This window comes from Lissotriton vulgaris, chromosome 10, assembly GCF_964263255.1.
Source record: "Lissotriton vulgaris chromosome 10, aLisVul1.2, whole genome shotgun sequence".
Classification (NCBI taxonomy): Eukaryota; Metazoa; Chordata; class Amphibia; order Caudata; family Salamandridae; genus Lissotriton; species Lissotriton vulgaris.
This window is the reverse complement of record NC_141698.1, coordinates 829,918,218-829,932,167: the sequence shown is the minus strand read 5'-3', so window position 1 is coordinate 829,932,167 and position 13,950 is coordinate 829,918,218. Positions and strand designations below refer to the sequence as shown.

The following is a 13,950-nucleotide window of genomic DNA, read 5'->3' as shown; positions in this document are numbered from 1 at the left end:
CACGCTTTCACCAGGCACACACACCACCAGCCGTCAGTGCACGCTTCCACAATGCGCACACACAACCAGCCGGCAGTGCACGCTTCCACCAGGCACACACACCACCAGCCATCAGTGCACAAATCCTACAGGCACACACACCACCAGCCATCAGTGCACACATCAATTATTAACGCATCCACAATTAACTATTGTAGCAATCGCAGTATGGCGCACTTTACTTTTAAACATATTCATCTAAAGCGCAGCATGCCACCATTGCTACAAAAATAAATTCAAATTTTTTTGGCCTACAATTTATAGACTTTTGTTACAATTGGTGTTGCAATATTTTGCAATGACAATAGCTCAAACTTAATTAATGCGACACCTATTGCATTGCAAATGCTTGGTTAGGTATCTAATTATTTCTGCTAAACGTATAATTTTGTTCTTTTAGGAGGATCTGCGTGTGGATGGGCGAGGATGTGAAGACTATAGGTGCATTGAGGTGGAAACAGATGTGGTATCAAACACAAGTGGATCAGCAAGAGTGAAACTTGTAAGTGAAAAAGTGAATTTACAGTAACCTTTAAATGAGGTCCAGATATGCTCTTTCAACCAGGCAGAGGGAGTTTCTGAAAATTGTCTAACTCCTGAGTAGCAGTAATCATTAAATGTGACCATTTGTTTTGTAAGTTAGCAAGTCTTTAATTACCAGTACATAAGGAAATGGATTCTGGCACAATAGAAATAAATGACGTGCTGTTGTAATGGCTTACACATGACTAAAGAGTGGCCCGCTACATTTCAGACCGAAGGATTCATGAACAAAGCAAATAGTGTTGTGTTACTTAATATGATTGGTCATAGGGGAAGATCAAAGTTTATTAAGGGCCTGATTACAATCTTGGCGGATGGGATACTCCGTCGCAAACGTGACTGATATTCCGTCTGCCGTACTACAAGTTCCATAGGAGATGATGGAATTGTAATTCGGCGGACCGGATATCGGTCACCTTTGCGACAGAGTATCCCATCCACCAAGATTGTAATCAGGCCCTTTGACTGTTACCTCACCAGTTCTTAATACCAAAGAAGTCCATTGGTTCCATGTCAAATTAGTGACTGGTACAGACAGAATTTGATGGGGATGATAAAGAGACAGAAACCTTTCTAATAGAAGAATTGCTCATTCTTTAATTGGAACTCAACAACATTTGGTCCAATTTGATTTCATTTGTATTCAAGAAGCTCTTGGAGCAAAATTATTAAGCAGACTATTTCATTACTTGGGTTCATTGAACCCTTGACGAAATGATGCAGAAGTTAGATTTGCAGTGCTTTTTCAAAGTGTAGCAGTTGATCCTCTCAATAAATCTTAACAAATTTAAACCTCATTGACCATGGAATATTAATTACCTCAAGAACTGTTGCCGGTTTGCATACTGCACCGAAGAAAATTTATGTTGGACTATGTGTAATGGATTTCCAATTAAGGGCACCACTGTTATCTTGGGAAGCTATCTAAATATTGTTTTTCATTCCTAGAATACAAGGGTCTTGTAAATGAGCAAACAAACTTGCTATCACTATGCCTTTCACCATAGTTTGCGGTTGCTTGTGAGGCAGGGGTAACTATGTCTATAACTGTTTACAATTGACTCTGAAGCAATTCCTAGTAATAGATATCTCACTTGCACCTTTAAACATCAGAGGGTTTAAAAAAATGGTCTGAATCCACTAATAAAAAAAATAGTACACATTGAACCGCAGTTGTTCCCACAGTAATGCATTTTTTATACACTACACAAATTGACATTGTTCAAAAATCATTTAAGCCACTCCAAGAACGGAAGGATAAGACACAAACTTCAAATAAAAAGGAAAATAAAAGGGCAGAAAATTGATGTAAGCAACAGTGTAGTCCATTTACCATTCCCGTGTCTTCAAAAAGAAGCCTCATAATTCTGCACATATAGTGCTTTCACCAGCAGCACGTGCCATCAGATGCTTCACTCAGTCCTCAAACAAAACTTTGCTTTTATAGGTTGACTGACAAATAATGATCCTCTTGGTAATTGGAAGACCTTTAACTACAAAAGAACTATACCTTTGCCTGCATTCTTTTTACCAAGAGTTTCCAACAGGTGTAGGAGGGAAGGATACATTATATTTATTGAATTTTGTATATTTCTGGCTGGACCCGAGGGTATCAGAGCGCTTCACAGCAAATACAAATATGCAGTAAAGGAAAATGAGGACACAAAACAAGAACAAGGAGCACAGGCAGGACATAAAGTCAGTACAACAACATCTTGAGCGCAATACGGGACGGAGATCAGGAGCGAATCATCCATCTGTGGGTTCAAAGAGATGGCGGCCATTCAGAGTCAGGCGTGGGGTTCTCACTATCTTTATTGTACACCATAACACGGAGGTGTTTTTGCACAATGTAACAGTGATACAAGTTATTATTTTGACATGATCTGTTGTTGAATTTAGGTTCTTCTACAATTAGTAATATAATAATGCATATATTTTGTTTGTTACAGATTTTCCTCTGACGAAGGGACATTTGGTCCCGAAATGCATTGGGTTTATTTATGATTTCTGGTTGAGCTAAATGGCAAATGATTGGATTGTTTGCAATATATGTAAACTACAAGAATTTATTTGTGGAATACGATTTATATGGTTTATTATGAAACATGATGTTATAATATTTGTAATTCATTTGATTGTGGACATTGCATAAGGATTCAAATACAGCAATGACCAAAATACAATGTTTTGCATCAATGGTGTAAAGAATTTTTTAAGTGTAATTTACAAGTAAGGTTTCATTTAAGGTAGTAACTACCATAAGGGCACTGTGCCACCCACACGCAGGACTTGTTTTCTGTTTCACATATCTGGTTTTTATAGCCTGTTAGGTCAAGACAGGTAGTGGGCAGGCACCCCTGTTAGAAACAGCGATTAACAGTGAAGCGGTTTGAATAGCCAACAAGAGTAAGTGCATCTCTCTTCCCCACTCATCGTTCTCACTATGAACCAGAGCGCTCCAGGAAGAGGGCTTTGAGTAGCGTCTTGAATTGCGGGAAGGAGGCGGTCATTCTGATGTGGGGGGGTGGAGTTCCAGATCCTAGGGGCATTGCCTGCGAAGGATTTATTCGCGGTTTTGTGCTTCTGTGATTTCAGAGGGATGAGTAGGAGTGTGTTGGAGCTTCTGAGGTTCCTGGATTGACCGGCCCTTTTGAGTTTGGAGGCCAGGTATTCTGGTTTGCCTGTATGCAGGGCTTTATGTTTGAGGCAAGCCGTGCGGAAGCTGGCTCGTTGGTCTATCAGGAGCCACTTCAAATCCTTGAGTGCTGGGGAGATGTGCTCATATTTTTTTGTTCTTGTGACCAGTCTTACTGCTGCGTTGAGGGTGGAGGTGAGGGGTCCCCGGTGCGATTTGGCTGTTCCAGTCAGCACTGCGATGCCATAGTCCATTCTGGAGAGCGCCAATGCCTGAGTGGCCTGTTTCAGGGCTTTAGGGGGGAGGAAGGGTTTAATTTTGTAGAGAAGTTTCAAGGTCAGGAACGCACTTTTGGCTGTTTTTGAGATTTGTTTCTTCATGTCCTGTTTGGGGTTGAGCGTGATCCCTAGGGATTTTGCGGAGTCCGTTGGCGCTAGAGAGACATTGAGGGCATTTACGGCTTTGAGCCATTCCACTATTTGGGGGTTTTCATCTCTATTTGAAATGAGGAGTACTTCCGTTTTCTCTTCATTAAGTTTGAGGTGGTTGGCTGAGAGCCAGTGTTGGGCCCTCCATGAGTGTATCGTTTAGTCTGTGAATGTCTGCGATCGATGTGGTTTCCAAATAAAGTTGAGTATCGTCCGCGTAGAGATGTAAGGGGATGTTGGAGTTCCTTAGAAGTGAGGTGAGGGGTTCCATGTAAATGTTGAAGAGTTGTGGGGAGAGTACTGACCCTTGAGGAACTCCTCTGCTGATGAGGAGGGGGTCTGATTCAAAGCTGTTGATCTTTATTCTTTGAGTGCAGTTGGTGAGAAAAGAGGACAACCATTTTAAGACCGTCTTTTCAATGCCCGCTCTCTCTTGGAGTACCTTGAGTCCACTGTGTCGAACGCATTCGATAGGTCAAGGAGGATGAGGAGGCTACATTGGTTGGAGTCGAGCGACGTGCAGATCATCTAGGACATTTAGGATTGCGGGTTCAGTGCTGCAGCCCTTTCTGAATCCTGACTGTTGTGTGTCAAGTAGATTAGTGTTATCTAGATGTTTGGTTAATTGTGAGAGCACGCATATTTCCAGAATTTTGGATAGGAGCGAAGTTGTTCATCTCTAGGTGGTAAAGGCCAGATTTTTTAGCAGTGACGTGACTTGTCCTAGTTTAAGGCAGTCCTGTATGGAGACCTCGCTCATGGAGCTGTTGATGATTCTGCCCCATATTGGAGCTAGAGCGAGCTTCAGCTCCTAGTGAGTCTCGAGGGCAGTTGATCAAGGGAGTGCGAAGAGGGTTTAGCGGAGGCGATAAGATTGCTTATTATTTCATCCTTGACTGGCCGGAAGGATGACCAGCGGATGGACGAGGTTACTATGGGGTTATGGTTGGTTGCAGGACTCCGGGTTTCTGAGCGGGAGGAGAGCTTCGAGCTAAATGAACGATCAATTTTAGCGATTTGTTTTTTTTTAATTGAAAAAGCTTGCAAAGTTGTCGCAATGGGTTTTGGACGCCGCCGTGTTAGCTGCAGCTGGAATCGGAGGTGTCTTCTTTCCTCATTAATGTCAGTAGAGAACCACGACCTTGAGGGAGTGCTTTGTTTTTTTGTTTTTGTTTCAGAGGTGCCAGTTGATCCAGGGTGAGCTCCAGGTTGGAATATTAGAACGAGGTGAGTTCCGAGGTTAAGAGGGACTCTGTCGTGTTCGGGAGGAGTGAGCGGAGTCCTTCTTCCAGCTTGTCTCGGGGGACTCTGGATGTATTCCTGACCCACTTAGGGTAAGCTTCGGTGGGTGGGAGAGATAGGGCCGGCTGGTTGATATGAAAGAGAATGATGTGGTGGTCTGACCAGTCCACTGGTATGATGTGATCAATCGAGACTGCATTTTTGTTCGCAATGATTGCATCCAGGATCGCTCCTCTGTAGTGTGTTTCCTCTGAACAGTGTTGGGTCATCTCATAGTCTTGCAGAAGGGTGTTAAGTGATTGAATGAGCGGGTTATTGGTTTTGTTCCATCTTAAGTTGAGGTCGCCCAGAATTAAGCTGTGGTCGCTGTTGAGTGCAGATTGGGTGATCAGATCCGACAGCTGAGCACCAAATTCATTGTAGTTGCCTGGGGGATGGTAAAGGAGATGGCATTGACATGAACTATGAGTGAGAGATTTGATGTTGACCTACAGGCATTCAAAGGAATTGTACAGGCAGGAGGGAATTTCAGAGATGGAGAGGTTACTTTTGTGGATAATTGCTATGCCACCACCTTTGTGTATGGGCCTGTCTTTGCAGATAATTGAGAAACCTGGTGGAACCAGCATGTCCAGAGTGGGGAGGGATAGGGTGTTTTGCCATGTTTCCATGATTAAGGCTACATCCAGGTCATGATAGAGGATGGATTCCGCTATTTCCGTTGCATGTTTGACTGCGGACCGGCTGTTGATGAGCATACAGTTCATGGGGGGTCTTTTTTTGATTTCACATTGTCAGGCTTGACTCTGGGTAAGGAGGATAGATACATGGGGGATCTGGTGTCTCTGCGAGGTGGCGGGACCCTACCCATTCCAGTGATGACTTGGATCGAGGAGGTGGTAGTTGAGTTCAGGAGAGGGGCCTGGGCTGGCTGGTTCGGGGGGAATTCGTAAGATGCGACGAGTGCGCTCACTTAATGGGTGGAGAGGGAGGGAATAGTTCTTCTGGGCTTGACTGCTTGCGACTCAATCAGGGCTTTAGTGAGAGGAGGCAGGGAACCTGAAGGGGTAAGGGACCGGTTGGTGGGCAGAAAGTCATTCCTAGGGAGCGGTGGAGGGATGAGGGGTGCTGCGGAGGGAGTGGGGGGCATCTGGAGATTCCCTGGGTGGATAAGGGAGGGGCGGGCAGCTGGAGATTCCCTAGGGCGGATAAGGTTTCCTGCAGGCCAAGAACCAGGGTCGCGATCTGTGCTTCTATAAGGTCAAGGCGCTGAGTCAGCTCGGGTGAGAGGGAGCGGAGGAGAGGGTGGGTGGAGCAAAGTCCAGGATGTGAGGGGTATTAGAGCGAGTTCCTGCTGGGGAGGTTCGTAAGAGGGGGGGGGGGGCGGGGGGGGGGGGCTGGATCCTGTTTGGAATTCGTTAGTGAGCAGACTAGCGAGGGAGGGGGTTGCGGTCCCTTCGGGGGTGAAAGTTAGCTTCCAGGGGGGGTGGGCAGTGAGAACTAGAGGAGAGTGGGTAGATGGGTTGGGGAGTTGGGCCTCGATGTTGTCAGGTCTATAGATCGAATGTGGAAGGGCTAGAGAGTGAGGGGGGTAATTGTCCAGTTGGGATTGAAAGTTATCTTCGTTTGCAGGGACTGTGAAAACTGGAGAGGAGGGGGTTCGCGGGGGGACTGAGAAACGGAGTTATTGGGGGGTCTGGGAACTTTAAGGGGGAGAGGCTGAGAGCTAGTGGTGCTGCGGGAGCTAGGGAATGTGGGGATTGGGGTCCTTTGGGGATGCGAGGGGGGCTGAATACTGGAAGTTTGGGGCGAAGGCTGAATGACGGGGGTAGTGAGATAGGGGGCGCTGGGGCTGGTGAGGACATAGGGTTGGCCGAGTGGATGTACAGGGAAGGGTGGGGACGCTGAGGTGGATCATTAGGGGCGGGAAACTGGGAGCAGGGGGAGGTTTGGGAGCTAGGTGGAAGGGGGATGGGAGTCCGTTGGGGCAGAGAGGGGGGGCTGGGTGCTGGAAGGTTGGGTGCGATGGGTTGAGGCCGGGGGTTGGGATATAGGGGGAGCTCGGGCTGGAGGTGGCGTATGATTGGCAGCGTGACTAAGCAGGGTAGGAAGGGGATGCTGGGGAGGGGGAGACGAGCTCCGAAGACTCGGATTTTGTAAGGCGCCGTTAGGTGGGAAGGGGGTCCGTTTGTGTGGGTAATGAGCAGTTGCCATCTTAAGTGTGGGGAAGCGAGAGTCGAAGAACTCTAGGTTCTCGTCTTTCGCCTGAATTAGAATGGTGCCATTAGCAAAAATGGTGATGGAGATGTCACCGGTCAGAGACTGGCGGTTCAGAAGGGCGATTGTTAGTTTGCGGTTGTGTTCAGTGAGGGTGGTTTTGGAGACTGGGAGTACTGCGTTAAAGATGGTGACCCATGCGTCAAGCCTATTGGTATGGAAAATGAAATCCATTTTCCTCTGTCCTCTGACTGTGCAATGATAAGTGTCAACAACTAGTGTTTCAGGGTGTTGCCTGATTAAATTCTGTTTGAAGCGTTTTTTGGCTTTAAAGGAGAGGGTGCGTGGGAATGATATAGCGAAGGTGTTCTGCCCTCGTGGAGATAGGTGATTAGGAGAGGGACAGAGATGCGTGTCCAATTGCGCTGCCGGGGGCATCTTAGCTAGACTAGGGGAGGCGAGGCCTTTGGGGCAAGGAAGGGGGGGTGAGTAGGAGGCAGGGGGCTGTGTTGATTGAATCGGGACAGAAGGTAGGGTAAGCGGTGTCCACCCGGAGGGGGGGTTGGGCTAAACGAACCAGTATACGCTGGGGAGTTGCTCACCGAGGGTGTTCGCGTGGGGTTGGGTAGTTTGTTTGCGTGGGGTGGTGGGGGAGGGCTATCTAGTGATGGAGGGGGGTAGGGCTGGGCTCCTAAGGTGGACACTCAGCTTTTGATCGGGTCAACTCTAAGGAGACCGGTGGCCAGCCTGCCACAGGGTGGGCTGTAGCTAGTGGATGTCGGGCGTGGCGGTGAGTTAGGTAAGGGGCAGGAGTCCCTTGGAGAGTGAAGCCGGATGGTTATTGTATTGGCTGGCGTTGACAGTAGCGGTTGGTGTTGCCGCCTCTTAAGTGTGAGGTGTGATAGGCTCCTAGGTGGTCAGGAGCTGCAATTGGGGTGAGAGGCACTGTTATTTAGGGGCCTCCGGTGTCCCTAAACTAGGAGAAGTTGATACATTGAGGCTGGGGCATTAGTTTCTGAATCAGTCAGAGCAAGTCTGGTTTCCCCTCGCAGGCAGAGCACGTAATCTTGTAACGGGCAGAGCAAGTCCGAATCCCTGTTCACTTAAAGTCACGGGTAAACATAAATCTGGCTGAGCAAGTCCGATTTCCCTGTTCAAATGCAGTCCCGAGTGGCGGCCATATTAAGACCAGGCGACCCTTGACGCGAGAAAGTGTATGGTACTTGCGTGAAGGGTGGGGGGAGGCGCCCTGTGGCTTAGGTCCTCTGGTTGCGGCGCGGTCTGGCGGTGCGGGGGCCTTTTTTCCCGATTAGGCTCATTTGAAGCACATTAGGTCCTTGTGCTGTGTGGGCTGTCGTCCATCTTGGGGACAGACACCCTAGCGGAGCAGAGCGTCTGGACCGGCGTGCTGCCCGCGGCTTCTCATCGACGTCTAGTCCCCTGATTACCGTCTGGAACTGGCGCCTCTTTCTTGCTGCTGCCAACAGGCACTCCGGTGCGCGGCTCGGCACCGCTCCCGCTGACCCGGGTTTCCCGCCCAGCGGAGCAGCCTTTGGGAGCCTCCCCGCCAACTCTTTCACCGGTAAGTGCTGGAGGGCTTCTCACTGCTGGCGGGGGTGCTCCTGCGGTGATTATGCGGAGCGAAGTTCCGGGGCGGAAACGGGTGTGGGCGCAGGTCATATTCGCATCGGAGCCCGGACCTTCAAGTCTGGCAAGCTGACCCCCTGCAGACGGTCCCTCCGGATCCCGGGGGCACCCTTGTGTGAGTGGATAAATGCGAAGAAGGGGGGGGGGGGGGGGGGGGGTTCGGTGTTGTCGCTCCGGTCGGGATTTACACCGAAAGTGATCCCTAGACCCGGAGCTTGTCCCACTCACTCCCTCCCCGCGGCCATCTTGCCACAGTTTCAGGATTTTCAAATAAGACTAGTTTACACACAATGTTTCTAAACCTGGGAGAGATACTTCACTCTTTTGTGCCACAGGAGATGTTTGAAGTGAAACCTAGTCAGTTCCTGCAATATACCAGGTTGATTGATAGCCAGAGAAATATGAACATGCTTCAAAACTCACCCAAGGTATCCCAGACATTAGACACATTGCTGTGCTTGGGACGAGAGTACAGGCTGATTTCAACACTTAAGTAAGCACTGAAAGTCGATCCAAATAAAGTATCCTTGAAAGCAAGGTAACACGCCCTTATCAGAATCTGGGTGGAAATCGACATGTGCTCACCTAAGAGAGAAATTAAGCAGCACAAGATTCAAAGTGGTGCACTTTATTCTCTGCATCACACATATATATTAACCCCTTTAAAAATAAAAAAGGGTAGACCTATCCTCAGTCTGTCCTGGGTGTGGGTACATGGAGGCCACCTTACTTCCCATGGCATGGTTAATTAGAATGTTGGCCAGTTTTTCAGAGATGAATATAGCAAGATTACATCCAGTCACAGCTATTCACCTAGAATTAACAATTAACTATAATTCCTAAACCAGAGGAATATAAACTTGAGCGTAGGTTTGCAACACTGGGTCTCAAATTGGCAAAGCATCAGGTAACCATACTTTGTTTTAAATCTAGATGCCTCACAGGAAAATGCATTGGAAAAAGATATGCTGGAATTGTATGTTCATGTTTATTTAGTGCATGGAGTAAGATAGAATTAAACAAAAACTTATCTGTGGGGATTTGATGCAACAATATTTGTGTTGCTGTAACTTGTATGGAAACCGAATAACTGATCATCAAAAATAACGAAAATAAAGTGGAAATTATTATATGTAGCTTTTGCTTACTTTCTCCCAATTTCATTTATAATTGTGATCCCTTCTTCATAGTTCTGCAACCTGATTTTATTGTCTTCACTCATTTGTTTTCACACTAACATAGGATTTATTGAAAAGTACGAAACAAACACTTGTATCACGTAGTGAAAAATATATGAAATGACCTTAAAGATTGTTTATTTTAATGTTTTTCAAGGCAGACTCACAAAGAATGTAGTGAGTTTGCCTAGTAATTTTGTTAGGTGTATTGTATATTCATTCTGTATTTTCTAAATTCTATCTCAGGACCCCAGATGCTCAGGCTATGCTTTCTGTCTCCTTTATTTTTGCTCAGCAGCCTTAAACAATAACAACTCATCAAAGACTACAACACCCAAGAGTCTTTGCTAAAACAGAAGTAACAACCATAGAGTCCATCTTATAAATCAAGTATCAAGGAAAAGCACTTCCGCTTTCTTTAAGATACGGCATTCTCAAAAGATGTCACTAACTCAAAAGAAATACTTATCCTAACCGAGGTCCTGGTAACACTGGGAGGAAAAGAATTGTATCCAATTGGGTGGGATAATCCTTGCCTCTGTGTCCTTAATAGAATTGAAACTTTCCTTCACGTTAGCTAGGAAATTTTACATTCTATGTCAGGACCCTGAGGCAAAGATTATGCTAGTTTAAAGTTGGTTTACTACCAGCGAACCCAAGCCACTAATGGGTTTATAGTAAAAGCTCTTGAAGGTTGAGTCCGAAGACCAATCTGACGCTCTGAGGATATCCTCCAGACGGCCACCTAATGAAAAGGCCTGCGAGGCCATAGCACCCCAAAGGAGGCTGTGCCAGTCCCCGCCTCCAGAAGGACGCATCTCACCCATGTTATTGTTGAAGGCTGCTGAACCTAAATAAAAGAGAGAGCATAATCCTCGCCTCCGTGTCCTTCATAGAATTGAAACTTTCTATCACATTAGCTAGGAAATTTTATATTCTTGTTTTATGTTCTAAATTGAATCAGAACACTGTCTTACATATGTGGGTTTGCAAATGTTATTTCTTTTAAATGTTTTTCTTCCTCTTCTTGTTTTCCTTTAGGGTCATACAGATATATTGGTGGGTGTTAAAGCAGAGATGGCCGTCCCAAAACATGAGAGGCCATATGAAGGTTATTTGGAGTTTTTTGTCGATTGGTTAGTACTAAGAAATGTATTATTTGTTTAAACCCTAGATTTGGTTTTTGAGTAAGGTTGCAGTACAAGAAGCCACCTCTGTTGAATAAAAGTACAGTCTTGATTGTGTATTGACGAAGTTAAAGTTTCGTCTCTCATACAATTCTTTTTTTCAACAGGTTTTTGTAATTATTTTCCATTATTCACTTACCTTTATGGCATTCAAAAGAATAACTGGATTTTCTTTTCCTCTCCTCACGCCCATGCGGTCAGTGGTAGGGGTTTAAGCCTTGCCTTTGTATATGTTCTTGGATGCACTACTTAATGCTTAATTTTTAACCCCTTCAGTACACTTACGATACACTGAGATATGAATCGTTCCTCTTGTCCAGGGTATCCCTGTCCATCTAGGCCAGTGAAGATTAGTAGTTAAGCGTTGGCTCGATTACCAGTACAAATTGTCAAAGAATTGTTAATATCTTACTCCATTCTATAAGAGCTCAAGAAATCCTTAAATCCCTTAAATATCAAAGCATTCCTGGAGTTCACAGAGCTATTAAACTATAGACTTTTATCCAATATTCCCTTCCTATGGAAGGTTTTGAAGAAAGCCTTAGCAACGTATGCAGCTTTATTTTGAAAGGTTCCTGTAATAAATTGGATTATTATATGGAGTAAAATCTATTAAATTAATTAATGGTAAAAATTCAATATTGGGCACCAGAGATTATGAACTATTAAAGATTTAAGTGGGAATAGCACCAAGAAGCCTAAAATTCCAATTGATCATTGATCACAATTTGATTGTCCAGCAGAGGCCAAAAACAGGCTTCACTGTAAGTCCAATTGCCACTGGTCAGCTGGGCAGTTGCATGAAATTACCTGGTCTGTTCTGGTAGAACAAAGCAGCATTTTCTAGCAACCAGACAGTGGATACACAAGAATCGTGTTTGAATCCTGTTTCCCTTCCTTACAAGGGGGTCCCCATTGTTTATATGTAGAGCCCAGCAGACCTGCCAAGAATGATTTGACACTACAACAGGATTTGGCACTATGATGTTAAAGAGGGCCACTGTGGTTGGAACTTGCCTGGTTTGGGGAGACAAAAACTGATCACTACACATATGCCTGTGACAAAGGAGACCCATTTGAAGTTAATTCAGTTCCTAAGCCCTGACCTTCTTGTGGTATGGGACTCACCCTCTTAGTTTTGCAAATCATAATCCCCAAGATCAAAGATCAGTGGAACACAGCTGTTTTAATGTTACCAGACCTATCCTTGGTCTTCAACACCCTTGATGACCAGACCCTGCTTCAGTAAAGAGAAGGGGATTGGTGGAGCTACTGGCAGTTGGCTTGCATAATTTTTGATATGGAAATCAAAGCACCATATTCAGCGAGGTCAAAACACCACAAAGTGGGACCGAAACATCGACGAAAGAACATTTTTTTGCTTATATGGATATACTGATAATACAGAACATAAACTAGATGAAATGTTTTGTTTGACCTCGCTGAATATGGTGCTTTGATTTCCATATGATTTGTAAGCAAAAGGTGTTCCGTATACTACAGGCAAATTAATGTAAAATACCAGTAGTATGTCCGTTGCCAGCTTTGTAATTTCAATTTGAAAAACTTTTGGAATTAAATAACCATTTATACAATTTTGTGTTTATGAAGGATCTCCCTGTATGGATGTACTAATGATCACTATTGTGACAATACTTTGAATGATAAATGTTGTTTAATGATTCTCCTATGGACAATGATATTTTGTGATTGAACATACCCAGTCCCTAGGGGATTATTGGGTCGCCCTATTCTATTTATGATTAACACACATAGCCACAATGCAATCTTTGTTTTTAAGCCCACTATCACAATCACATGGTGACATAGACATAAACAACATACTTCGAAATGCGCAACTTTCATTTCTAAATTCAGATATAAGTGTTTAACAATTGTTACTACATAGACCTAATTTAATAAATTCTTTTTTTTTTTTACATTTTCATTAGTTTTTACAGTGCTTTTGAGTTTTTCTTAGTTCTTCGTTTTTGAGTTTCTTTTAACTTCTCATGGACAGGCTTGTTCCTCGGTACCATGCCACACCAGGAAGAGATCGTCGATGTATCTCCACCAGGTAATGACATGGCTGATTTCTTCACTTAACGATGGGTCCGCAAATATCTCTTGTTCCCATTGGCCCATAAAGAGATTCGCAAAGCTCGGCGCAAAGCTAGAACCCATCGCCGTCCCCGTCTCCTGTCGGTAGATCTTCCCATCGAACAGGAAATAATTGTTAGCAAGACAAAATGTCAACATTTCAAGGAGCATTTTGTTATGCTCCTTGAAGCGCATGGGACGGTTCTTAAGGAAGTGATCACAGGCCTCTATGCCCTGTTGGTGGTTAATGATAGTATAGAGGGCCTGGACATCCATGGTAATGAGCAGAAAGTCTTCATTCCATGTGAGAGTTTTAAGTTTAGTCAGAAAATCTTTGGTGTCTTTGACATGGCTTTTCTGCCCGGCCACAAAATTTGAGCGCTCACTTTTATCGCTTAGGTCATGCCACCTTGTGAAATCTTAATTATGTGTGTTAAGATGTATTAACAGCGTAATTTACCATTCCAACATGGCCGAACCATACTTTGGGCTTGTGACTTGCGACCTGTGTCCTTTGTCTATGTTGTCATTGTTTTCAGTATTTACACTGCACAAACGCGTTGCACAACTTACGTGAACAAGGCTTCCTGTAAGCCGAAACATGTTGTAAGGGGTCATTAAACACCCTTGGAACCTGCTAGTGTTTGGCGTTTATTCAGTGCCTGAGAGTGTGGTTTAAATTGTCACGAAGTGTCTGATATATATATATATATATATATATATATATATAA

The 13,950-nt window shown here is 44.8% G+C and overlaps 1 protein-coding gene across 1 annotated transcript in view; it reads left to right on the top strand.

The window, feature by feature from the left end:
* Positions 1–13,950, top strand: part of EXOSC7 (exosome component 7) — a 102,068-nt gene that overhangs the window by 28,960 nt on the left and 59,158 nt on the right. The window contains exons 2-3 of the mRNA XM_086941754.1: positions 440–541; positions 10,974–11,068. Coding sequence (XP_086797880.1) covers positions 440–541; positions 10,974–11,068 — 197 coding nt within the window. The remainder of the gene's footprint in view (positions 1–439; positions 542–10,973; positions 11,069–13,950) is intronic.